Source organism: Danio rerio, chromosome 11 (genome assembly GCF_049306965.1).
Source record: "Danio rerio strain Tuebingen ecotype United States chromosome 11, GRCz12tu, whole genome shotgun sequence".
NCBI lineage: Eukaryota > Metazoa > Chordata > Actinopteri > Cypriniformes > Danionidae > Danio > Danio rerio.
This window is the reverse complement of record NC_133186.1, coordinates 29,889,888-29,915,402: the sequence shown is the minus strand read 5'-3', so window position 1 is coordinate 29,915,402 and position 25,515 is coordinate 29,889,888. Positions and strand designations below refer to the sequence as shown.

At 34.5% G+C, this 25,515-nt stretch overlaps 3 protein-coding genes across 6 annotated transcripts; all 3 read left to right on the top strand.

Annotated features, from left to right (window-relative positions):
- The first annotated feature begins 755 nt into the window (after window positions 1-755).
- On the top strand, window positions 756-5,483 carry LOC137496652 (uncharacterized). Of its 3 annotated transcripts, XM_073916810.1 has the most exons (4): window positions 756-2,673; window positions 3,939-4,100; window positions 4,191-4,301; window positions 4,430-5,483. In XM_073916810.1, exons 1-4 carry the CDS (start codon window positions 2,622-2,624, stop codon window positions 4,897-4,899), a joined length of 795 nt encoding a protein of 264 aa, XP_073772911.1. In that variant the 5' UTR covers window positions 756-2,621; the 3' UTR covers window positions 4,900-5,483. The 3 variants fall into 3 exon arrangements, with proteins under 3 accessions (XP_073772911.1, XP_073772912.1, XP_073772913.1); XM_073916811.1 differs by lacking the exon at window positions 3,939-4,100 and having other exon boundaries at window positions 2,542-2,673; XM_073916812.1 differs by lacking the exons at window positions 3,939-4,100; window positions 4,191-4,301 and having other exon boundaries at window positions 2,542-2,673.
- Window positions 5,484-11,332: 5,849 nt separating this feature from the next.
- On the top strand, window positions 11,333-14,784 carry LOC141376621 (uncharacterized). Of its 2 annotated transcripts, XM_073916814.1 has the most exons (4): window positions 11,333-12,459; window positions 13,727-13,888; window positions 13,980-14,090; window positions 14,219-14,784. In XM_073916814.1, the coding sequence occupies exons 1-4, from the start codon at window positions 12,408-12,410 to the stop codon at window positions 14,653-14,655; spliced, it is 762 nt and encodes a 253-aa protein (XP_073772915.1). In that variant the 5' UTR covers window positions 11,333-12,407; the 3' UTR covers window positions 14,656-14,784. The 2 variants fall into 2 exon arrangements, with proteins under 2 accessions (XP_073772915.1, XP_073772917.1); XM_073916816.1 differs by lacking the exon at window positions 13,727-13,888 and having other exon boundaries at window positions 12,329-12,459.
- Window positions 14,785-21,082: 6,298 nt separating this feature from the next.
- Window positions 21,083-25,434, top strand: LOC137496702 (uncharacterized). Its single transcript, XM_073916813.1, has 4 exons — window positions 21,083-22,209; window positions 23,477-23,638; window positions 23,730-23,840; window positions 23,969-25,434. The coding sequence occupies exons 1-4, from the start codon at window positions 22,158-22,160 to the stop codon at window positions 24,403-24,405; spliced, it is 762 nt and encodes a 253-aa protein (XP_073772914.1). The 5' UTR covers window positions 21,083-22,157; the 3' UTR covers window positions 24,406-25,434.
- The last annotated feature ends 81 nt before the right edge of the window (window positions 25,435-25,515 follow it).

Below are 25,515 nucleotides of genomic sequence, written 5' to 3'. Positions count from 1 at the left end.
TATATATATATATATATATATACTGTAACAAATGCAGGGTTCCACACAATTCATTCATGTTGTCCCAACACATATCGATTAAGTTAAGTTGTTCCAATGAAATCTCAAGAATTGTGTTGTTTCAGCTAATTTTAAATAAATAGTTCGAACAAGTAAAAAAAAAAGTATATTTTTTTGAGTGTAACAACACGGCAAATCTTGCCATTATTGGTGAAAGTTCACCCTATAACGTAATCACCTTAAAGTTGTTCCAAGTCTTCATAAGTTTAGCATTCCTGCTGAACACAAATGAAGACATTTTGAAAATTGTTGGAAGCCAGTAAGTTAATAGTGAGTTCCAGAATTGGGGGAAATTACTATTAAAGACAATAGTGACTAACAGTTCCCAACTATCTTTCTCAAAATATCTTCATTTGTGTTGGCGTAGAAGAGGGAAACATGTAAGTTTGAAACAAGTGGAGGTTGAGTAAATGGTGACAGGAATCAGGATTTTTCAGTTCTGGAAAAACTTTAATTTTAAGTATTCTGATTGTAATACATTATATTATATAAGCTATTTGAAATAAAAACAAATCCAATGGGGTATATGCACATGTTTAAATTTCATCTAGCCAGCCTCGGTGCATCCGCTGAACTGTCTTTCTGTTATAAAATCATCACGTTTAAGTTCTGATTTCTTTAAAATGCAGCGATCTTCACTGCCTGATAGATATAAGAGGGGGTCTCAGACCGGACAAGAAATACTGCATTAAAGAGCCCCTATTTTGCATTATAAAAGGACATATTTTGGTTATAGGGGTCTCCAACAACAGGCTGATATGCATGCAAGGTCAAAAACACTTTTATTGTCTTAAAATATAATTATCATTCATTTTCTTTTCGGCTTAGTCCCTTTATTAATCTGGAGTCGCCATAGCGGAATGAACCGCAAACTTATCCAGCATATGTTTTACGCAGCGGATGCTCTTCCAGCTGCATTCCATTACTGGAAACATTCATACACACTCATTCACACACATACACTATGGACAATTTAGCTTACCCCAATTCATCTATAACGCAGGGCTTTGGACTTGTGGGGGTAACTAGAGCACCCGGAGGAAACACACACGAACACAAGGAGAACATACAGAAACTTCACACAGAAAAGCCAACTGACCCAGCCGAGGCTTGAACCAGCGACTTTTTTGCTTTGAGGCGAACGTGCTATCCACTGCGCCACAGTGCAGCCCAATACACATTTATTTTTACCTAATGATCCCAACAATTCCCAGATGACTTGGTTAGCGATTCATTTGTTCCCAAACCCCGACGAGTACCGCATTGCACCAGGTAATTGTATCAAAAATCTTAACAGTTACAGGAAAAAAACACAACACATAATTGGCTATACTGTGGTATTTTTGTGAAAATGAACTTTAACCTTATATTCCCCGCCATCAGAGGAACCACGTGTGGCTTGAAAAAGTTGACATTTTATCAGGCTACGGTCTGGGATGTCAAACCTGGTCCTGGATGCAGTGGTGCACCCAGAATTTCTTTTTAGGGGTGGTCAGAAGAGGCCACACCACATCTTGGGGTGGCACACACAAAAAACAATTTAAATATTTACAATTTAAAATATTTTTGTTATTGGTAAATGAAATAATGTGGTTTTAATTAATTTAATTAATCACTCCTAAAATATTCCAAATGAAATAATTCAGCAAAACCAAATAAACATCAATATTTTGTTTAAAAACACTTTATATGTATAATCATCTTTTCAGTTATTTCCCACATACTTTCATTGTACAGCATACAGTATAGGCTATATGCCATGTCTAAAATTAATGAAGAATAATGAATTAATAATAAAAATAAATTAATAAACTGAACAAAAGACATTATTACACACACACACACACTCACTACAGACCCTAATAATAACATTTATCCTTATTCCTTTTTGAGCCACAATATTATTATTAATACAGATTCTTCTATTAATGTACCCTGATGTAATAAATTGCCTTTGTTATCTATTGAAGGTGTGTGCGTGCTGTCAACGAGGATCGGGGAGGGGCAGCAAATCAGCTACGTCAGTGGCACCAATCAATCCACAATATTTTAGTGGCTGCATTTATTTATTTATTTGTTTTATTTATTTATTGAAATATTGCGAATTTACACAAGTACATTTAAAAAAAAAGATATCAACAGCAAAGTCATATTGGCCAGAGTTTACACAGGGGTGGCCATGGCCGATCCAATTAAACACTAATTCAGATCTTATTCATATTTCCACGTCAGACAAATTGAAGCGGAAATCTGCAGGACAGTGGCACTCCAGGGCCGAGGGACAGGCTCAAGTTATCAAATTGTCAAATTATAATTAACGTGCTTTATAACACTTAAACCTGCTTTTATTCTGTTAATATGGCTTCGTACATGTAACAATATTTGCACTCAATTTTGTGGCGTTTGCGGTGTCTTGTTACCATAGTTACAGTAGATGATCGTCATTTAGAACGCGTTCCAATGGAATACTTTAAGCTGTGCAGCTCAGATAATTTTTTTGTTGGTTTGTAGAAGTGGCGGTTGGTCGATATTTCACAACGGATAGCAATTGTTATATCAAAATGTCTTGTTTATTCTTCAGACGAAAGAACCCCATGAAGGAAACACTTGAGGGTGAGTAAATAGTGTGTGGAGAGCAGGGACTAAACAATATAGTAAAAATAGTAGAGTAAAAATGTTACTGTTTACCCCACCTGTTTGGCAAGTTGTAACACATGGGTTAGTTGTACATGGTTAAAAAGGCAGATTTCACACAATTAATTTAAATCAAGGTTACTTTAAATTGTGTAGAACTAAATCTAACACAGTGTGTTTATTTATGTATTAATCTATTGGATAAACACATTTGTATTTATTTGCATTATTATTATTATTATACAATGCCTTTTTTTCATTGTTGGCAGTAAAAAAAAATCTATTAAAAATATTTTCTATGAAAATATTTATTATTTGAGAAGTTCTCAACATTACACTCAAAACTCAGCCATTATGTTGTTTGTTTAATTGTTGTCCAACAGTGTGTGGCCTATTTGTAACACCCTGTTACAACTAACTCATCTGTGTCGTGTTTTCCTCTAAACTGGCTAGCAGTCACTGTTTTTTTACACCTTTCAAAATGGTTTAATCTTTTAACCTAAAAAAACAGTGATCACAGCAATAAAAGATTTTACTTACTTTTTTAAAATATAAAAAATATTGACTATAAAAAAATATATATTTTATGCTGCAAAAATAGATTTTGCTGTTTCTCATCACAATTTTCGGCAAAACTATTTATTGACAACAAGGCGTCTGCCGACATTGTGGTGAAAACCTTGAAAGCATGCCATGGTTAAATAACCCTGAGAAAATACCTTAAAACTCTGTTACATTTTGCCCCACATTACTTTGTGCCTCACGCTCCTCTATGCTAGATTTAATAGCTTAATCTTGTTTATTTTAATAATATCTGACATTGGGAATATGTTAACTGCAGCATATTTTGTTCTTTATCTTTGCAAAAAACATATTAAATTGCATGTTCATTTTGCAATTGGGTTCCATCAAATGTTTCAAAAGTAACCCAACAATATGAAATGTGCTTATTTAGAATATGTTTAATCATTATTGGCAGTATACCTTTATTTGATCAAATGGATGGAAGTGAAAAACAAGTTATTAGCAGTGGGACATTAATAACAGTGTTACTTTCATCCCCACTTGCCATTTAAACCGGATTTACTTTTAAACTAAAATACTCAGACAATACAAACTTAAGGATGTGTTACTGCACTAAATAACCTGTAGATTGATCATCACTGTGACACACTAAAAGAGAAACACAACTTGTTTTAAGAAAAAAAGTATAACTACAAAAATTGACTTTCTGTAAACTTCAGTTGATTTAGAGATGGAGGAGAAAAAGAGGCAGAAGGAGGAGAAAAGGAAGGAGAAAGAGGAGAAAAAGAGGAAGAAAGAGGAGAGAAAGAAGAAAAGGTGCCGGATCGGCTCCTTTTTTAAAGCGTTGTTCTGCTTCACTCTGGGTGATTCAACAGATACAGGTTATGATGCTAAATAATAGACTTTAATGCTTTAAATAAATTGTATTTTTATTACCTGGTCTTACCTGGAGTTTAACGTCTCCCTGACAGATGTGGAGGAGGAGGAAAAGAAGGAAAATGAGAACATAATGGTGGTGGAGGTGGAGGAGGAGAAAAATTCAGAGTCAAAATCACCCTCCATTCCAGCAGACCAAACCACTGGTAAATCATCATATTTATGTCTATACAAATATTTGTCTGTAATGTTATTAATAAATTGTATTATTTTCCCTCACCTGGTGTTTAACACTCTCTGAATGTGTAAACTGCAATCATTTCTCTTTTAACAGATGATCAAGAGGAGATCATGCAGGAGGAAGAGGAGAAAGTTGAGAAAGAGGAGGAGGTGAAAATGGTGGAGAAAAAGAAAAGGAAGACTAGACGAGGGAGGAGAGGAAGGAACAAAAAGAAAGAGGAGGCAATGGTAGAGGAGGAGAAGAAAACTACCTTGAATGAGAAGGAGGAGGAGGAAATGGATACAACTGAGATGGTGGAGAAGAAGATGGCGGTGGTGAACACCGAGGAGGAGGAGGAGGACAATAGAATTGAGGAAGAAGAGGAGATGAGTGAGATGGAGAAAAGGAGAATTCAGGAAGAAAAGTGGAAGAACAAGAGATGGAGGAGGCAGAGATATGGAAAGAAAGAGATGACGAAGGAAAAGAAGGAGAAAAGGATTGAGAAAGAGAAGTCAAAGAAGGAGAAAAGGATTGAGAAAGAGAAGTCAAAGAAGAAGAGACAGGAGGGAAGAAAAGTAAAATAACGAAATGGGACATGATAAATGAGGAGGAGAATGTCAAGAAGGATGTAGAGAAATTGAAGAAGGAGGAAGAGGAGGATGTGGGGTGTGGTGTGGTGGAGTTCGTCATATAAACGGGTGAAGGGATGTTTTTGATTGTTGTTGAATTGTAAATAAACATTGTAAAACTCAAATACTGTCCTCGTCATTTCTTTCACCTTTTTTATTTTCATGCTTTCTCTCCTTTTATTCTGATAGAGGCGATCTGGTAATATGTGTTTGTTTAATATTCACCTACTTTGCAAAAGCAGTTGACAATTAATCCTCTCACATGTTTTTAATTGTGGTTTAATTAATAATTCGATGTTGTGATTTGCACTAGATTAGCTTGTCTGCTGGTGTCAAAATGTGAATAGTGTTGCTTACATAAAGTTTATATTAAAGCTTTATAAATAAAGTTATGATCAGCAGCTCCCTTCAGAGATGTAGAAATCCTGTATCTTCTATTCTGCTGTAGGGGTTTATGCCGTTGACAAACACAGGGCACTTTTTTTGTCAATATTTGTTCACCATAAAATATTAAAACATGTTTGAGTAGTGTGAATTTGTGCTGCAAAAAAGAAAAAAAAGAAAATAATAATAATAATAATTTGGCGGTCCTCCAGATTATTGTCTGCTGAGATGTTGTAGGCTTCTGTCTCATATAGTAAACATTTATATTTTCATGAATATTTCAAAATAAAAAATGGCCAAAAAGTATATTTGCTCAATAAATTTAACAACAAATTGAAAAATGCATTTTCTACAAATGCATAGACCATTTTTAACATTTAAAATATATTTTATCCTCCATATATTTCAATCCTAAAAGATACATTCATGTAACATTAAGAAAATCATTATTTCCACATCAACCAATCAACATAGTCTACTTAAACATACATCATATATATGTTCAAAGACTTCCGAAATGTATTTTATCGAACAGCACAAATACAATTTACATTTCAAATACTTTTTGGCCAGGAAAAAATATAATTGACTGTATGGGGAATGACTTTTTGAAAACGTTCATAAAAGATAAAAACAATAATCTAGCTAGTGAGCTTATGTCTTTAAGAGAAAATTTTTTTCTTTTTTCAATTCATTTTTATGTATTTATTGTCCTGTCGTGACGTCGGTAGTGCCATCGTGCATGGTGTCAGTCTAGAATTCAAGGTTTTGAAAGTCACTGGGAAAATCAAAACTGGCAGCTCTTCTTTTTTATCAGCCTGTATTTTTATAATGCTTGATCAGATTATCTTCCCCTATTTCATGCAATAATGTTTACCATTACTTTTCTCTTCTTTATATATTCACGAGCAATGCATGCTTTCAATTTGCCATGATAGCAGGGCAATAAATGCCATTCATATGTCATCAATCAATAGCAAACAGCGTGTTTACGGGTGAGTAAATGATAAAAGAATTTTTCATTTTTGGCTGAACTATCACTTTACTGACAGCAATTTTAAAGGGCATCTATGATGAAAATCATCTTTTTAAAGCTGTTTGGACAGAACTGTGTTTAGATATTTTTCCACTGTCATATCGGGGTGATACAAAGACAATAAGTCTCTTTTTGTTAATTTTCCAACATTAAAATAGAATCCAAATCCCTCCCATTTTGAGGCCCACTGCAACGTGACGTAGGAGTGCGGTTTTCTCCACCCAATTATTTGATTGACAGCTCCGTATTAACATGTCTCTAGTAACGCATTTAATCTTTTCAACAAGACAGGATGTGCGCAAAGCAACTGGGATTAAAAGATCTGTTCAGTTCTCTGTGATCATCAATCATCATCAAATGTGATTAAGAGTGAGTTTTACAAGATTAAAACATTTTGAAAACCGTCTTTATCACCACAGCTCCATGTCAGTACAATTATAAAAGAAGATGCTTCAATCCTGGATTGTGGAGTTTAAATCAGGTTTATTTTGTACAGTAACATCACGGATATCCATGCAGCGGTGAATATTAACATGTATCCTGTATGTCACATTTGCAGTTTAAAAACAGTGCAAAGTTAAACATGTGCACTGTGTGTGTGTTTGTGTGTGTGCATGTGTTCACTGTGTGTATGTGCATGAACTTTGTAATGACATTGTGTGTAACTCATCATTGCAGAAAGGCTTGAACTCCACAACAAATAATCATTGGGAAAGTTCCTACTGTAGGATTTCTCACTACAGGAACTTTCCGCTGGATTAATAAAGGGACTAAGCCGAAAAGAAAATTAATGAATGAATATTGGAGTTACCTTTGCACGCTAAAATCTGCAAAGGAAAATAATTGAGGTCAGTATCACAAGCTCTCTGTTTCTCTTTCTCTAAAGAAGTGACATGTATCAAATAATTTTCTTTAAATTCTTTTTAGGCTAATAAATACAAGCAGATATAATAGCTGTAAATAAATTATTTTAAACTGTACAGGCTGTGGCAGTGCGGTGGCGCAGTAGGTAGTGCTGTCACCTCACACCAAGAAGGGGCAAACTGGAGCACCCGGAGAAAACTCACACGAACATGGGGAGAACATCCAAACTCCACGCAGAAATGCCAACTGTTCCAGCCAGGACTTGAACCAACAACCTTCTTGCTGTGAGGCGATTGTGCTACCCACTGTCCCACTGTGCATCCCTTAAATAGTTTTAAATTATTTTTATTAATTAATTGATAATTAATAAATTATGTGTTGAACAAAAACATTTAGTCGGCAAGTACTGGTCATTTTAAAATGAATTTGTTTTATTTAGCTAGTTCATGAAATAGTGTGATATAACATTGGATGTAGGATGACAGTCTTTATGTCCTGTTATGTTATCTTTATTTGTTTTCAGTCTCTTTTGTATAATTGGCTTTAAACCAAGTGGCAACTAATATCGATTTTAATACCAAGATTCTTTTTAAGGGGTGGTCCACGGTGTATTTTTAAGGCTTGGTTGTGTTTATAAGATGCAAAGCCATTTGTGCTCATGCTTCATTTGTAAAAAATCACATAATTTTTTCATATGTTCTACTTTGATTATGTACAGCTACTCAGCTAACATGTAAATGACTTTCATATTTCCCACTTCCTCTTAAGACCCGCCCTTATGAGGCTCTGATTGGTCAGCGAACATAATGTGCTGTGATTGGCAGATCTGCTCCACATTACAAGGAAGCACTTTTGTTATAACATTAAAGCGCCTCTGGCCATGCCCCTTCACTGCGCGGGGTGTATGTGCGTAACCTTAAGGGTTTATGACATCATTAACCCGAATGTATTTTTTGTAGTCCCCAAACTTCACTCGCTGTAGGCTTTGCCAAGCTAAGTCTGTAAAAGCCAATAGCCCTTTCACACATACAGACCTTTCCAGAAAATTACAGAAATAAAGTTGTAATATTAACAGTAATTTGCCGGAATGCGCTGTGTGAACGCAGAGGGAAGAGTCGGAAAGAGCGCGTGCACGTCTAGAACTTGCTGTTGTGATACGTCTACTTTAGCCAATGAGAAAACTCAGATGCATTCACGTCTGCGCGGTTTATGAGAAGAAAAGCCTGTGAATATACTTCCAGACATATTTAGCTGCTAGATGTCAGTCAGATAACATTTCTATGTTCCTTCTTATTGCCCACTGTGTAAAAAATATTAATAAAATACTTATGATAAGCAGTTGTTTGTTTACCTTTAAGCTCTGACGCGTGTGCACGTAAAGCAGCCGGTGAGTGCCAGCACACACACACACAAATATCATGTACATCTCGACATGCAAAAGTGTTTCATCGAAGTTGTTCACAATACTGATCCATCCACAGTGTTTGTAATGTAGTCAAATGTTTACAAATACAAGCGCCACCGTTTAGATGTCATTTCTGGTTTATGATAGCAGAATTTACTGATATTTTGGAATGGATGTGTGAAAAATTCCATAACGTCCTCACCTGTGTGAACAGCGCTTTTTTGAACTTATCAATAAAGTCGTTCCAGAAATTTTCCAGATATTTACCGGTATCACTGTGTGAAAGAGGCTAATGTCTCTCTTTGCATTGAACTTTCAGTGTATTCCATTCAGAGGTGCTGTTTATGTTCACACAGCTACATTACACATCAACTAAAGTTGAAAACAAAAAAAACCTTTAAAATAAATCTTTCTATTATTTACCAGTGCATGGGTCTGGCAGTGTAAAATTGTGTAAGACATTGAAATACTATGGTGTTTTTTTTTTTATGTCAATGATAAAAAGAAGGATGTGTAGCTTTCCACAATTAGTATATTAGTTGCATCTTATTATTTGTGCTGCTTAAATTGTTCTGAACAAACCTGTGACCCCTTATGTTTAACCACAACACATTTTAGTCAGCTTGCACACAACGTCTGCTTCCAATTTAAAAAACACCTATTAATGTTGTGATTAAAGTCAAATGTTTTTTTATTTATTCAAAAGTAATTTTGTTGAACATATTAGATATGAAACACACAGTACAAATAGCTTTTCACTTTTTCTTTTTTATACACAACAAACAAACAAAACCCATCGCAGACATATACATTTAGGTTCTATAAAAATATATAAGTGATATTAAGATAAAATACAAATAAATAGTAAAGCAAAAAAGTAAAACATATGTTACTAAATGTTAAAAAAAACAAGGAAAGGTTCTACTCTTCTAAAATGACTGAGGGGTCCATCTTCTTTATGTGATCTAAAACAGGTTGAGTAAAAACAAATCAGTACGAGCTATTACAGTATCATATTCCATAAGGTCAGGTGGTGTAGGAGTTCCATAAGCCATTGCTTAAAGGTTAAAGGAAGTTTTCCTTCCATTTTAGCAATATTAATCTTCTAGCTAAAAGCATAGCAAAGGCAAGTCAAATGTTAAAATGAGTAAAAAGTGTCAGTTTGTGAATTCAGTTTCATAAAAACTATAAAACTATTATGTTTAGAAATGTGTTGAAAAAAATCTGCTCTCTGGTAAACAGAAATTGGGGGAAAAAATAAACAGGGAGGCTAATAATTCTGACTTCAACTATATATATATATATATATATATATATATATATATATATATATATATATATATATATATATATATATATATATATCTTGCCACTATTGGTGAAAGTTCACCCTAAAACGTAATCACCTTAAAGTTGTTCCAAGTCTTCATAAGTTTAGCATTCCTGCTGAACACAAATGAAGACATTTTGAAAATTGTTGGAAGCCAGTAAGTTAATAGTGAGTTCCAGAATTGGGGGAAATTACTATTAAAGTCAATAGTGACTAACAGTTCCTAACTGTCTTTCTCAAAATATCTTCATTTGTGTTGGCGTAGAAGAGGGAAACATGTAAGTTTGAAACAAGTGGAGGTTGAGTAAATGGTGACAGGAATCAGGATTTTTCAGTTCTGGAAAAACTTTCATTTTAAGTATTCTGATTGTAATACATTATATTATATAAGCTATTTGAAATAAAAACAAATCCAATGGGGTATATGCACATGTTTAAATTTCATCTAGCCAGCCTCGGTGCAACTGTCTTTCTGTTACAAAATCATCACGTTTAAGGTCTGATTTCTTTAAAATGCAGCGATCTTCACTGCCTGATAGATATAAGAGGGGGTCTCAGACCGGACAAGAAATACTGCATTAAAGAGCCCCTATTTTGCATTATAAAAGGTCATATTTTGGTTATGGGGGTCTCCAACAACAGGCTGATATGCATGCAAGGTCAAAAACACTTTTATTGTCTTAAAATATAATTATCATTCATTTTCTTTTCGACTTAGTCCCTTTATTAATCTGGAGTCGCCATAGCGGAATGAACCGCAAACTTTTTCAGCATATGTTTTACGCAGCGGATGCTCTTCCAGCTGCATTCCATTACTGGAAACATTCATACACACTCATTCACACACATACACTACGGACAATTTAGCTTACCCCAATTCATCTATAACGCAGGGCTTTGGACTTGTGGGGGTAACTAGAGCACCCGGAGGAAACACACACGAACACAGGGAGAACATACAGAAACTTCACACAGAAAAGCCAACTGACCCAGCCGAGGCTTGAACCAGCGACTTTTTTGCTTTGAGGCGAACGTGCTATCCACTGCGCCACAGTGCAGCCCAATACACATTTATTTTTACCTAATGATCCCAACAATTCCCAGATGACTTGGTTAGCGATTCATTTGTTCCCAAACCCCGACGAGTACCGCATTGCACCAGGTAATTGTATCAAAAATCTTAACAGTTACAGGAAAAAAACACAACACATAATTGGCTGTGGTATTTTTGTGAAAATGAACTTTAACCTTATATTCCCCGCCATCAGAGGAACCACGTGTGGCTTGAAAAAGTTGACATTTTATCAGGCTACAGTCTGTGGTGTCAAACCTGGTCCTGGATGCAGTGGTGCACCCAGAATTTCTTTTTAGGGGTGGTCAGAAGAGGCCACACCACATCTTGGGGTGGCACACACAAAAACAATTTAAATATTTACAATTTAAAATATTTTTGTTATTGGTAAATTAAATAATGTGGTTTTAATTAATTTAATTAATCACTCTTGAAATATTCCAAATGAAATAATTCAGCAAAACCAAATAAACATCAATATTTTGTTTAAAAACACTTTATATGTATAATCATCTTTTCAGTTATTTCCCACATACTTTCATTGTACAGCATACAGTATAGGCTATATGCCATGTCTAAAATTAATGAAGAATAATGAATTAACAATAAAAATAAATTAATAAACTGAACAAAAGACATTATTACACACACACACACACTCACTACAGACCCTAATAATAACATTTATCCTTATTCCTTTTTGAGCCACAATATTATTATTAATACAGATTCTTCTATTAATGTACCCTGATGTAATAAATTGCCTTTGTTATCTATTGAAGGTGTGTGCGTGCTGTCAACGAGGATCGGGGAGGGGCAGCAAATCAGCTACGTCAGTGGCACCAATCAATCCACAATATTTTAGTGGCTGCATTTATTTATTTATTTGTTTTATTTATTTATTGAAATATTGCGAATTTACACAAGTACATTTAAAAAAAAAGATATCAACAGCAAAGTCATATTGGCCAGAGTTTACACAGGGGTGGCCATGGCCGATCCAATTAAACACTAATTCAGATCTTATTCATATTTCCACGTCAGACAAATTGAAGCGGAAATCTGCAGGACAGTGGCACTCCAGGGCCGAGGGACAGGCTCAAGTTATCAAATTGTCAAATTATAATTAACGTGCTTTATAACACTTAAACCTGCTTTTATTCTGTTAATATGGCTTCGTACATGTAACAATATTTGCACTCAATTTTGTGGCGTTTGCGGTGTCTTGTTACCATAGTTACAGTAGATGATCGTCATTTAGAACGCGTTCCAATGGAATACTTTAAGCTGTGCAGCTCAGATAATTTTTTGTTGGTTTGTAGAAGTGGCGGTTGGTCGATATTTCACAACGGATAGCAATTGTTATATCAAAATGTCTTGTTTATTCTTCAGACGAAAGAACCCCATGAAGGAAACACTTGAGGGTGAGTAAATAGTGTGTAGAGAGCAGGGACTAAACAATATAGTAAAAATAGTAGAGTAAAAATGTTACTGTTTACCCCACCTGTATGGCAAGTTGTAACACATGGGTTAGTTGTACATGGTTAAAAAGGCAGATTTTACACAATTAATTTAAATCGAGGTTACTTTAAATTGTGTAGAACTAATTCTACATAACACAGTGTGTTTATTTATGTATTAATCTATTGGATAAACACATTTGTATTTATTTGCATTATTATTATTATACAATGCCTTTATTTTCATTGTTAGCAGTAAAAAATATATATTAAAAAATATTTTCTATGAAAATATTTATTATTTGAGAAGTTCTCAACATTACACTCAAAACTCAGCCATTATGTTGTTTGTTTAAATGTTGTCCAACAGTGTGTGGCCTATTTGTAACACCCTGTTACAACTAACTCATCTGTGTCGTGTTTTCCTCTAAACTGGCTAGCAGTCACTGTTTTTTTACACCTTTCAAAATGGTTTAATCTTTTAACCTAAAAAAAACAGTGATCACAGCAATAAAAGATATTACTTACTTTTTTAAAATATAAAAAATATTGACTATAAAAAATATATATTTTATGCTGCAAAAATATATTTTGCTGTTTCTCATCACAATTTTCGGCAAAACTATTTATTGACAACAAGACGTCTGCCGACATTGTGGTGAAAACCTTGAAAGCATGCCATGGTTAATTAACCCTGAGCAAATACCTTAAAACTCTGTTACATTTTGCCCCACATTACTTTGTGCCTCACGCTCCTCTATGCTAGATTTAATAGCTTAGTTTTGTTTATTTTAATAATATCTGACATTGGGAATATGTTAACTGCAGCATATTTTGTTCTTTATCTTTGCAAAAAACATATTAAATTGCATGTTCATTTTGCAATTGGGTTCCATCAAATGTTTCAAAAGTAACCCAACAATATGAAATGTGCTTATTTAGAATATGTTTAATCATTATTGGCAGTATACCTTTATTTGATCAAATGGATGGAAGTGAAAAACAAGTTATTAGCAGTGGGACATTAATAACAGTGTTACTTTCATCCCCACTTGCCATTTAAACCGGATTTACTTTTAAACTAAAATACTCAGACAATACAAACTTAAGGATGTGTTACTGCACTAAATAACCTGTAGATTGATCATCACTGTGACACACTAAAAGAGAAACACAACTTGTTTTAAGAAAAAAAGTATAACTACAAAAATTGACTTTCTGTAATCTTCAGTTGATTTAGAGATGGAGGAGAAAAAGAGGCAGAAGGAGGAGAAAAGGAAGGAGAAAGAGGAGAAAAACAGGAAGAAAGAGGAGAGAAAGAAGAAAAGGTGCCGGATCGGCTCCTTTTTTAAAGCGTTGTTCTGCTTCACTCTGGGTGATTCAACAGATACAGGTTATGATGCTAAATAATAAGACTTTAATGCTTTAAATAAATTGTATTTTTATTACCTGGTCTTACCTGGAGTTTAACGTCTCCCTGACAGATGTGGAGGAGGAGGAAAAGAAGGAAAATGAGAACATAATGGTGGTGGAGGTGGAGGAGGAGAAAAATTCAGAGTCAAAATCACCCTCCATTCCAGCAGACCAAACCACTGGTAAATCATCATATTTATGTCTATACAAATATTTGTCTGTAACGTTATTAATAAATTGTATTATTTTCCCTCACCTGGTGTTTAACACTCTCTGAATGTGTAAACTGCAATCATTTCTCTTTTAACAGATGATCAAGAGGAGATCATGCAGGAGGAAGAGGAGAAAGTTGAGAAAGAGGAGGAGGTGAAAATGGTGGAGAAAAAGAAAAGGAAGACTAGACGAGGGAGGAGAGGAAGGAACAAAAAGAAAGAGGAGGCAATGGTAGAGGAGGAGAAGAAAACTACCTTGAATGAGAAGGAGGAGGAGGAAATGGATACAACTGAGATGGTGGAGAAGAAGATGGCGGTGGTGAACACCGAGGAGGAGGAGGAGGACAATAGAATTGAGGAAGAGGAGGAGATGAGTGAGATGGAGAAAATGAGAATTCAGGAAGAAAAGTGGAAGAACAAAAGATGGAGGAGGCAGAGATATGGAAAGAAAGAGATGACGAAGGAAAAGAAGGAGAAAAGGATTGAGAAAGAGAAGTCAAAGAAGAAGAGACAGGAGGGAAGAAAAGTAAAATAACGAAATGGGACATGATAAATGAGGAGGAGAATGTCAAGAAGGATGTAGAGAAATTGAAGAAGGAGGAAGAGGAGGATGTGGGGTGTGGTGTGGTGGAGTTCGTCATATAAACGGGTGAAGGGATGTTTTTGATTGTTGTTGAATTGTAAATAAACATTGTAAAACTCAAATACTGTCCTCGTCATTTCTTTCACCTTTTTTATTTTCATGCTTTCTCTCCTTTTATTCTGATAGAGGCGATCTGGTAATATGTGTTTGTTTAATATTCACCTACTTTGCAAAAGCAGTTGACAATTAATCCTCTCACATGTTTTTAATTGTGGTTTAATTAATAATTCGATGTTGTGATTTGCACTAGATTAGCTTGTCTGCTGGTGTCAAAATGTGAATAGTGTTGCTTACATAAAGTTTATATTAAAGCTTTATAAATAAAGTTATGATCAGCAGCTCCCTTCAGAGATGTAGAAATCCTGTATCTTCTATTCTGCTGTAGGGGTTTATGCCGTTGACAAACACAGGGCACTTTTTTTGTCAATATTTGTTCACCATAAAATATTAAAACATGTTTGAGTAGTGTGAATTTGTGCTGCAAAAAAGAAAAAAAAGAAAATAATAATAATAATAATTTGGCGGTCCTCCAGATTATTGTCTGCTGAGATGTTGTAGGCTTCTGTCTCATATAGTAAACATTTATATTTTCATGAATATTTCAAAATAAAAAATGGCCAAAAAGTATATTTGCTCAATAAATTTAACAACAAATTGAAAAATGCATTTTCTACAAATGCATAGACCATTTTTAACATTTAAAATATATTTTATCCTCCATATATTTCAATCCTAAAAGATACATTCATGTAACATTAAGAAAATCATTATTTCCACATCAACCAATCAACATAGTCTACTTAAACATACATCATATATATGTTCAAAGACTTCCGAAATGTATTTTATCGAACAGCACAAATACAATTTACATTTCAAATACTTTTTGGCCAGGAAAAAATATAATTGACTGTATGGGGAATGACTTTTTGAAAACGTTCATAAAAGATAAAAACAATAATCTAGCTAGTGAGCTTATGTCTTTAAGAGAAAATTTTTTTCTTTTTTCAATTCATTTTTATGTATTTATTGTCCTGTCGTGACGTCGGTAGTGCCATCGTGCATGGTGTCAGTCTAGAATTCAAGGTTTTGAAAGTCACTGGGAAAATCAAAACTGGCAGCTCTTCTTTTTTATCAGCCTGTATTTTTATAATGCTTGATCAGATTATCTTCCCCTATTTCATGCAATAATGTTTACCATTACTTTTCTCTTCTTTATATATTCACGAGCAATGCATGCTTTCAATTTGCCATGATAGCAGGGCAATAAATGCCATTCATATGTCATCAATCAATAGCAAACAGCGTGTTTACGGGTGAGTAAATGATAAAAGAATTTTTCATTTTTGGCTGAACTATCACTTTACTGACAGCAATTTTAAAGGGCATCTATGATGAAAATCATCTTTTTAAAGCTGTTTGGACAGAACTGTGTTTAGATATTTTTCCACTGTCATATCGGGGTGATACAAAGACAATAAGTCTCTTTTTGTTAATTTTCCAACATTAAAATAGAATCCAAATCCCTCCCATTTTGAGGCCCACTGCAACGTGACGTAGGAGTGCGGTTTTCTCCACCCAATTATTTGATTGACAGCTCCGTATTAACATGTCTCTAGTAACGCATTTAATCTTTTCAACAAGACAGGATGTGCGCAAAGCAACTGGGATTAAAAGATCTGTTCAGTTCTCTGTGATCATCAATCATCATCAAATGTGATTAAGAGTGAGTTTTACAAGATTAAAACATTTTGAAAACCGTCTTTATCACCACAGCTCCATGTCAGTACAATTATAAAAGAAGATGCTTCAATCCTGGATTGTGGAGTTTAAATCAGGTTTATTTTGTACAGTAACATCACGGATATCCATGCAGCGGTGAATATTAACATGTATCCTGTATGTCACATTTGCAGTTTAAAAACAGTGCAAAGTTAAACATGTGCACTGTGTGTGTGTTTGTGTGTGTGCATGTGTTCACTGTGTGTATGTGCATGAACTTTGTAATGACATTGTGTGTAACTCATCATTGCAGAAAGGCTTGAACTCCACAACAAATAATCATTGGGAAAGTTCCTACTGTAGGATTTCTCACTACAGGAACTTTCCGCTGGATTAATAAAGGGACTAAGCCGAAAAGAAAATTAATGAATGAATATTGGAGTTACCTTTGCACGCTAAAATCTGCAAAGGAAAATAATTGAGGTCAGTATCACAAGCTCTCTGTTTCTCTTTCTCTAAAGAAGTGACATGTATCAAATAATTTTCTTTAAATTCTTTTTAGGCTAATAAATACAAGCAGATATAATAGCTGTAAATAAATTATTTTAAACTGTACAGGCTGTGGCAGTGCGGTGGCGCAGTAGGTAGTGCTGTCACCTCACACCAAGAAGGGGCAAACTGGAGCACCCGGAGAAAACTCACACGAACATGGGGAGAACATCCAAACTCCACGCAGAAATGCCAACTGTTCCAGCCAGGACTTGAACCAACAACCTTCTTGCTGTGAGGCGATTGTGCTACCCACTGTCCCACTGTGCATCCCTTAAATAGTTTTAAATTATTTTTATTAATTAATTGATAATTAATAAATTATGTGTTGAACAAAAACATTTAGTCGGCAAGTACTGGTCATTTTAAAATGAATTTGTTTTATTTAGCTAGTTCATGAAATAGTGTGATATAACATTGGATGTAGGATGACAGTCTTTATGTCCTGTTATGTTATCTTTATTTGTTTTCAGTCTCTTTTGTATAATTGGCTTTAAACCAAGTGGCAACTAATATCGATTTTAATACCAAGATTCTTTTTAAGGGGTGGTCCACGGTGTATTTTTAAGGCTTGGTTGTGTTTATAAGATGCAAAGCCATTTGTGCTCATGCTTCATTTGTAAAAAATCACATAATTTTTTCATATGTTCTACTTTGATTATGTACAGCTACTCAGCTAACATGTAAATGACTTTCATATTTCCCACTTCCTCTTAAGACCCGCCCTTATGAGGCTCTGATTGGTCAGCGAACATAATGTGCTGTGATTGGCAGATCTGCTCCACATTACAAGGAAGCACTTTTGTTATAACATTAAAGCGCCTCTGGCCATGCCCCTTCACTGCGCGGGGTGTATGTGCGTAACCTTAAGGGTTTATGACATCATTAACCCGAATGTATTTTTTGTAGTCCCCAAACTTCACTCGCTGTAGGCTTTGCCAAGCTAAGTCTGTAAAAGCCAATAGCCCTTTCACACATACAGACCTTTCCAGAAAATTACAGAAATAAAGTTGTAATATTAACAGTAATTTGCCGGAATGCGCTGTGTGAACGCAGAGGGAAGAGTCGGAAAGAGCGCGTGCACGTCTAGAACTTGCTGTTGTGATACGTCTACTTTAGCCAATGAGAAAACTCAGATGCATTCACGTCTGCGCGGTTTATGAGAAGAAAAGCCTGTGAATATACTTCCAGACATATTTAGCTGCTAGATGTCAGTCAGATAACATTTCTATGTTCCTTCTTATTGCCCACTGTGTAAAAAATATTAATAAAATACTTATGATAAGCAGTTGTTTGTTTACCTTTAAGCTCTGACGCGTGTGCACGTAAAGCAGCCGGTGAGTGCCAGCACACACACACACAAATATCATGTACATCTCGACATGCAAAAGTGTTTCATCGAAGTTGTTCACAATACTGATCCATCCACAGTGTTTGTAATGTAGTCAAATGTTTACAAATACAAGCGCCACCGTTTAGATGTCATTTCTGGTTTATGATAGCAGAATTTACTGATATTTTGGAATGGATGTGTGAAAAATTCCATAACGTCCTCACCTGTGTGAACAGCGCTTTTTTGAACTTATCAATAAAGTCGTTCCAGAAATTTTCCAGATATTTACCGGTATCACTGTGTGAAAGAGGCTAATGTCTCTCTTTGCATTGAACTTTCAGTGTATTCCATTCAGAGGTGCTGTTTATGTTCACACAGCTACATTACACATCAACTAAAGTTGAAAACAAAAAAAACCTTTAAAATAAATCTTTCTATTATTTACCAGTGCATGGGTCTGGCAGTGTAAAATTGTGTAAGACATTGAAATACTATGGTGTTTTTTTTTTTATGTCAATGATAAAAAGAAGGATGTGTAGCTTTCCACAATTAGTATATTAGTTGCATCTTATTATTTGTGCTGCTTAAATTGTTCTGAACAAACCTGTGACCCCTTATGTTTAACCACAACACATTTTAGTCAGCTTGCACACAACGTCTGCTTCCAATTTAAAAAACACCTATTAATGTTGTGATTAAAGTCAAATGTTTTTTTATTTATTCAAAAGTAATTTTGTTGAACATATTAGATATGAAACACACAGTACAAATAGCTTTTCACTTTTTCTTTTTTATACACAACAAACAAACAAAACCCATCGCAGACATATACATTTAGGTTCTATAAAAATATATAAGTGATATTAAGATAAAATACAAATAAATAGTAAAGCAAAAAAGTAAAACATATGTTACTAAATGTTAAAAAAAACAAGGAAAGGTTCTACTCTTCTAAAATGACTGAGGGGTCCATCTTCTTTATGTGATCTAAAACAGGTTGAGTAAAAACAAATCAGTACGAGCTATTACAGTATCATATTCCATAAGGTCAGGTGGTGTAGGAGTTCCATAAGCCATTGCTTAAAGGTTAAAGGAAGTTTTCCTTCCATTTTAGCAATATTAATCTTCTAGCTAAAAGCATAGCAAAGGCAAGTCAAATGTTAAAATGAGTAAAAAGTGTCAGTTTGTGAATTCAGTTTCATAAAAACTATAAAACTATTATGTTTAGAAATGTGTTGAAAAAAATCTGCTCTCTGGTAAACAGAAATTGGGGGAAAAAATAAACAGGGAGGCTAATAATTCTGACTTCAACTATATATATATATATATATATATATATATATATATATATATATATATATATATATATATATATATATATCTTGCCACTATTGGTGAAAGTTCACCCTAAAACGTAATCACCTTAAAGTTGTTCCAAGTCTTCATAAGTTTAGCATTCCTGCTGAACACAAATGAAGACATTTTGAAAATTGTTGGAAGCCAGTAAGTTAATAGTGAGTTCCAGAATTGGGGGAAATTACTATTAAAGTCAATAGTGACTAACAGTTCCTAACTGTCTTTCTCAAAATATCTTCATTTGTGTTGGCGTAGAAGAGGGAAACATGTAAGTTTGAAACAAGTGGAGGTTGAGTAAATGGTGACAGGAATCAGGATTTTTCAGTTCTGGAAAAACTTTCATTTTAAGTATTCTGATTGTAATACATTATATTATATAAGCTATTTGAAATAAAAACAAATCCAATGGGGTATATGCACATGTTTAAATTTCATCTAGCCAGCCTCGGTGCAACTGTCTTTCTGTTACAAAATCATCACGTTTAAGGTCTGATTTCTTTAAAATGCAGCGATCTTCACTGCCTGATAGATATAAGAGGGGGTCTCAGACCGGACAAGAAATACTGCATTAAAGAGCCCCTATTTTGCATTATAAAAGGTCATATTTTGGTTATGGGGGTCTCCAACAACAGGCTGATATGCATGCAAGGTCAAAAACACTTTTATTGTCTTAAAATATAATTATCATTCATTTTCTTTTCGACTTAGTCCCTTTATTAATCTGGAGTCGCCATAGCGGAATGAACCGCAAACTTTTTCAGCATATGTTTTACGCAGCGGATGCTCTTCCAGCTGCATTCCATTACTGGAAACATTCATACACACTCATTCACACACATACACTACGGACAATTTAGCTTACCCCAATTCATCTATAACGCAGGGCTTTGGACTTGTGGGGGTAACTAGAGCACCCGGAGGAAACACACACGAACACAGGGAGAACATACAGAAACTTCACACAGAAAAGCCAACTGACCCAGCCGAGGCTTGAACCAGCGACTTTTTTGCTTTGAGGCGAACGTGCTATCCACTGCGCCACAGTGCAGCCCAATACACATTTATTTTTACCTAATGATCCCAACAATTCCCAGATGACTTGGTTAGCGATTCATTTGTTCCCAAACCCCGACGAGTACCGCATTGCACCAGGTAATTGTATCAAAAATCTTAACAGTTACAGGAAAAAAACACAACACATAATTGGCTGTGGTATTTTTGTGAAAATGAACTTTAACCTTATATTCCCCGCCATCAGAGGAACCACGTGTGGCTTGAAAAAGTTGACATTTTATCAGGCTACAGTCTGTGGTGTCAAACCTGGTCCTGGATGCAGTGGTGCACCCAGAATTTCTTTTTAGGGGTGGTCAGAAGAGGCCACACCACATCTTGGGGTGGCACACACAAAAACAATTTAAATATTTACAATTTAAAATATTTTTGTTATTGGTAAATTAAATAATGTGGTTTTAATTAATTTAATTAATCACTCTTGAAATATTCCAAATGAAATAATTCAGCAAAACCAAATAAACATCAATATTTTGTTTAAAAACACTTTATATGTATAATCATCTTTTCAGTTATTTCCCACATACTTTCATTGTACAGCATACAGTATAGGCTATATGCCATGTCTAAAATTAATGAAGAATAATGAATTAACAATAAAAATAAATTAATAAACTGAACAAAAGACATTATTACACACACACACACACTCACTACAGACCCTAATAATAACATTTATCCTTATTCCTTTTTGAGCCACAATATTATTATTAATACAGATTCTTCTATTAATGTACCCTGATGTAATAAATTGCCTTTGTTATCTATTGAAGGTGTGTGCGTGCTGTCAACGAGGATCGGGGAGGGGCAGCAAATCAGCTACGTCAGTGGCACCAATCAATCCACAATATTTTAGTGGCTGCATTTATTTATTTATTTGTTTTATTTATTTATTGAAATATTGCGAATTTACACAAGTACATTTAAAAAAAAAGATATCAACAGCAAAGTCATATTGGCCAGAGTTTACACAGGGGTGGCCATGGCCGATCCAATTAAACACTAATTCAGATCTTATTCATATTTCCACGTCAGACAAATTGAAGCGGAAATCTGCAGGACAGTGGCACTCCAGGGCCGAGGGACAGGCTCAAGTTATCAAATTGTCAAATTATAATTAACGTGCTTTATAACACTTAAACCTGCTTTTATTCTGTTAATATGGCTTCGTACATGTAACAATATTTGCACTCAATTTTGTGGCGTTTGCGGTGTCTTGTTACCATAGTTACAGTAGATGATCGTCATTTAGAACGCGTTCCAATGGAATACTTTAAGCTGTGCAGCTCAGATAATTTTTTGTTGGTTTGTAGAAGTGGCGGTTGGTCGATATTTCACAACGGATAGCAATTGTTATATCAAAATGTCTTGTTTATTCTTCAGACGAAAGAACCCCATGAAGGAAACACTTGAGGGTGAGTAAATAGTGTGTAGAGAGCAGGGACTAAACAATATAGTAAAAATAGTAGAGTAAAAATGTTACTGTTTACCCCACCTGTATGGCAAGTTGTAACACATGGGTTAGTTGTACATGGTTAAAAAGGCAGATTTTACACAATTAATTTAAATCGAGGTTACTTTAAATTGTGTAGAACTAATTCTACATAACACAGTGTGTTTATTTATGTATTAATCTATTGGATAAACACATTTGTATTTATTTGCATTATTATTATTATACAATGCCTTTATTTTCATTGTTAGCAGTAAAAAAAATATATTAAAAAATATTTTCTATGAAAATATTTATTATTTGAGAAGTTCTCAACATTACACTCAAAACTCAGCCATTATGTTGTTTGTTTAAATGTTGTCCAACAGTGTGTGGCCTATTTGTAACACCCTGTTACAACTAACTCATCTGTGTCGTGTTTTCCTCTAAACTGGCTAGCAGTCACTGTTTTTTTACACCTTTCAAAATGGTTTAATCTTTTAACCTAAAAAAAACAGTGATCACAGCAATAAAAGATATTACTTACTTTTTTAAAATATAAAAAATATTGACTATAAAAAATATATATTTTATGCTGCAAAAATATATTTTGCTGTTTCTCATCACAATTTTCGGCAAAACTATTTATTGACAACAAGACGTCTGCCGACATTGTGGTGAAAACCTTGAAAGCATGCCATGGTTAATTAACCCTGAGCAAATACCTTAAAACTCTGTTACATTTTGCCCCACATTACTTTGTGCCTCACGCTCCTCTATGCTAGATTTAATAGCTTAGTTTTGTTTATTTTAATAATATCTGACATTGGGAATATGTTAACTGCAGCATATTTTGTTCTTTATCTTTGCAAAAAACATATTAAATTGCATGTTCATTTTGCAATTGGGTTCCATCAAATGTTTCAAAAGTAACCCAACAATATGAAATGTGCTTATTTAGAATATGTTTAATCATTATTGGCAGTATACCTTTATTTGATCAAATGGATGGAAGTGAAAAACAAGTTATTAGCAGTGGGACATTAATAACAGTGTTACTTTCATCCCCACTTGCCATTTAAACCGGATTTACTTTTAAACTAAAATACTCAGACAATACAAACTTAAGGATGTGTTACTGCACTAAATAACCTGTAGATTGATCATCACTGTGACACACTAAAAGAGAAACACAACTTGTTTTAAGAAAAAAAGTATAACTACAAAAATTGACTTTCTGTAATCTTCAGTTGATTTAGAGATGGAGGAGAAAAAGAGGCAGAAGGAGGAGAAAAGGAAGGAGAAAGAGGAGAAAAACAGGAAGAAAGAGGAGAGAAAGAAGAAAAGGTGCCGGATCGGCTCCTTTTTTAAAGCGTTGTTCTGCTTCACTCTGGGTGATTCAACAGATACAGGTTATGATGCTAAATAATAAGACTTTAATGCTTTAAATAAATTGTATTTTTATTACCTGGTCTTACCTGGAGTTTAACGTCTCCCTGACAGATGTGGAGGAGGAGGAAAAGAAGGAAAATGAGAACATAATGGTGGTGGAGGTGGAGGAGGAGAAAAATTCAGAGTCAAAATCACCCTCCATTCCAGCAGACCAAACCACTGGTAAATCATCATATTTATGTCTATACAAATATTTGTCTGTAACGTTATTAATAAATTGTATTATTTTCCCTCACCTGGTGTTTAACACTCTCTGAATGTGTAAACTGCAATCATTTCTCTTTTAACAGATGATCAAGAGGAGATCATGCAGGAGGAAGAGGAGAAAGTTGAGAAAGAGGAGGAGGTGAAAATGGTGGAGAAAAAGAAAAGGAAGACTAGACGAGGGAGGAGAGGAAGGAACAAAAAGAAAGAGGAGGCAATGGTAGAGGAGGAGAAGAAAACTACCTTGAATGAGAAGGAGGAGGAGGAAATGGATACAACTGAGATGGTGGAGAAGAAGATGGCGGTGGTGAACACCGAGGAGGAGGAGGAGGACAATAGAATTGAGGAAGAGGAGGAGATGAGTGAGATGGAGAAAATGAGAATTCAGGAAGAAAAGTGGAAGAACAAAAGATGGAGGAGGCAGAGATATGGAAAGAAAGAGATGACGAAGGAAAAGAAGGAGAAAAGGATTGAGAAAGAGAAGTCAAAGAAGAAGAGACAGGAGGGAAGAAAAGTAAAATAACGAAATGGGACATGATAAATGAGGAGGAGAATGTCAAGAAGGATGTAGAGAAATTGAAGAAGGAGGAAGAGGAGGATGTGGGGTGTGGTGTGGTGGAGTTCGTCATATAAACGGGTGAAGGGATGTTTTTGATTGTTGTTGAATTGTAAATAAACATTGTAAAACTCAAATACTGTCCTCGTCATTTCTTTCACCTTTTTTATTTTCATGCTTTCTCTCCTTTTATTCTGATAGAGGCGATCTGGTAATATGTGTTTGTTTAATATTCACCTACTTTGCAAAAGCAGTTGACAATTAATCCTCTCACATGTTTTTAATTGTGGTTTAATTAATAATTCGATGTTGTGATTTGCACTAGATTAGCTTGTCTGCTGGTGTCAAAATGTGAATAGTGTTGCTTACATAAAGTTTATATTAAAGCTTTATAAATAAAGTTATGATCAGCAGCTCCCTTCAGAGATGTAGAAATCCTGTATGTTCGATTCTGCTGTAGGGGATTATGCCGTTGACAAACACAGGGCACTTTTTTGTCATTATTTGTTCACCATAAAATATTAAAACATGTTTGAGTAGTGTGAATTTGTGCTGCAAAAAAAAAAAAATAATAATAATAATAATAATTTGGCGGTCCTCCAGATTATTGTCTGCTGAGATGTTGTAGGCTTCTGTCTCATATAGTAAACATTTATATTTTCATGAATATTTCAAAATAAAAAATGGCCAAAAAGTATATTTGCTCAATAAATTTAACAACAAATTGAAAAATGCATTTTCTACAAATGCATAGACCATTTTTAACATTTAAAATATATTTTACCCTCCATATATTTCAATCCTAAAAGATACATTCATGTAACATTAAGAAAATCATTATTTCCACAACAACCAATCAACATAGTCTACTTAAACATACATCATATATATGTTCAAAGACTTCCGAAATGTATTTTATCAAACAGCACAAATACAATTTACATTTCAAATACTTTTTGGCCAGGAAAAAATATAATTGACTGTATGGGGAATGACTTTTTGAAAACGTTCATAAAAGATAAAAACAATAATCTAGCTAGTGAGCTTATGTCTTTAAGAGAAAAAATGTTTCTTTTT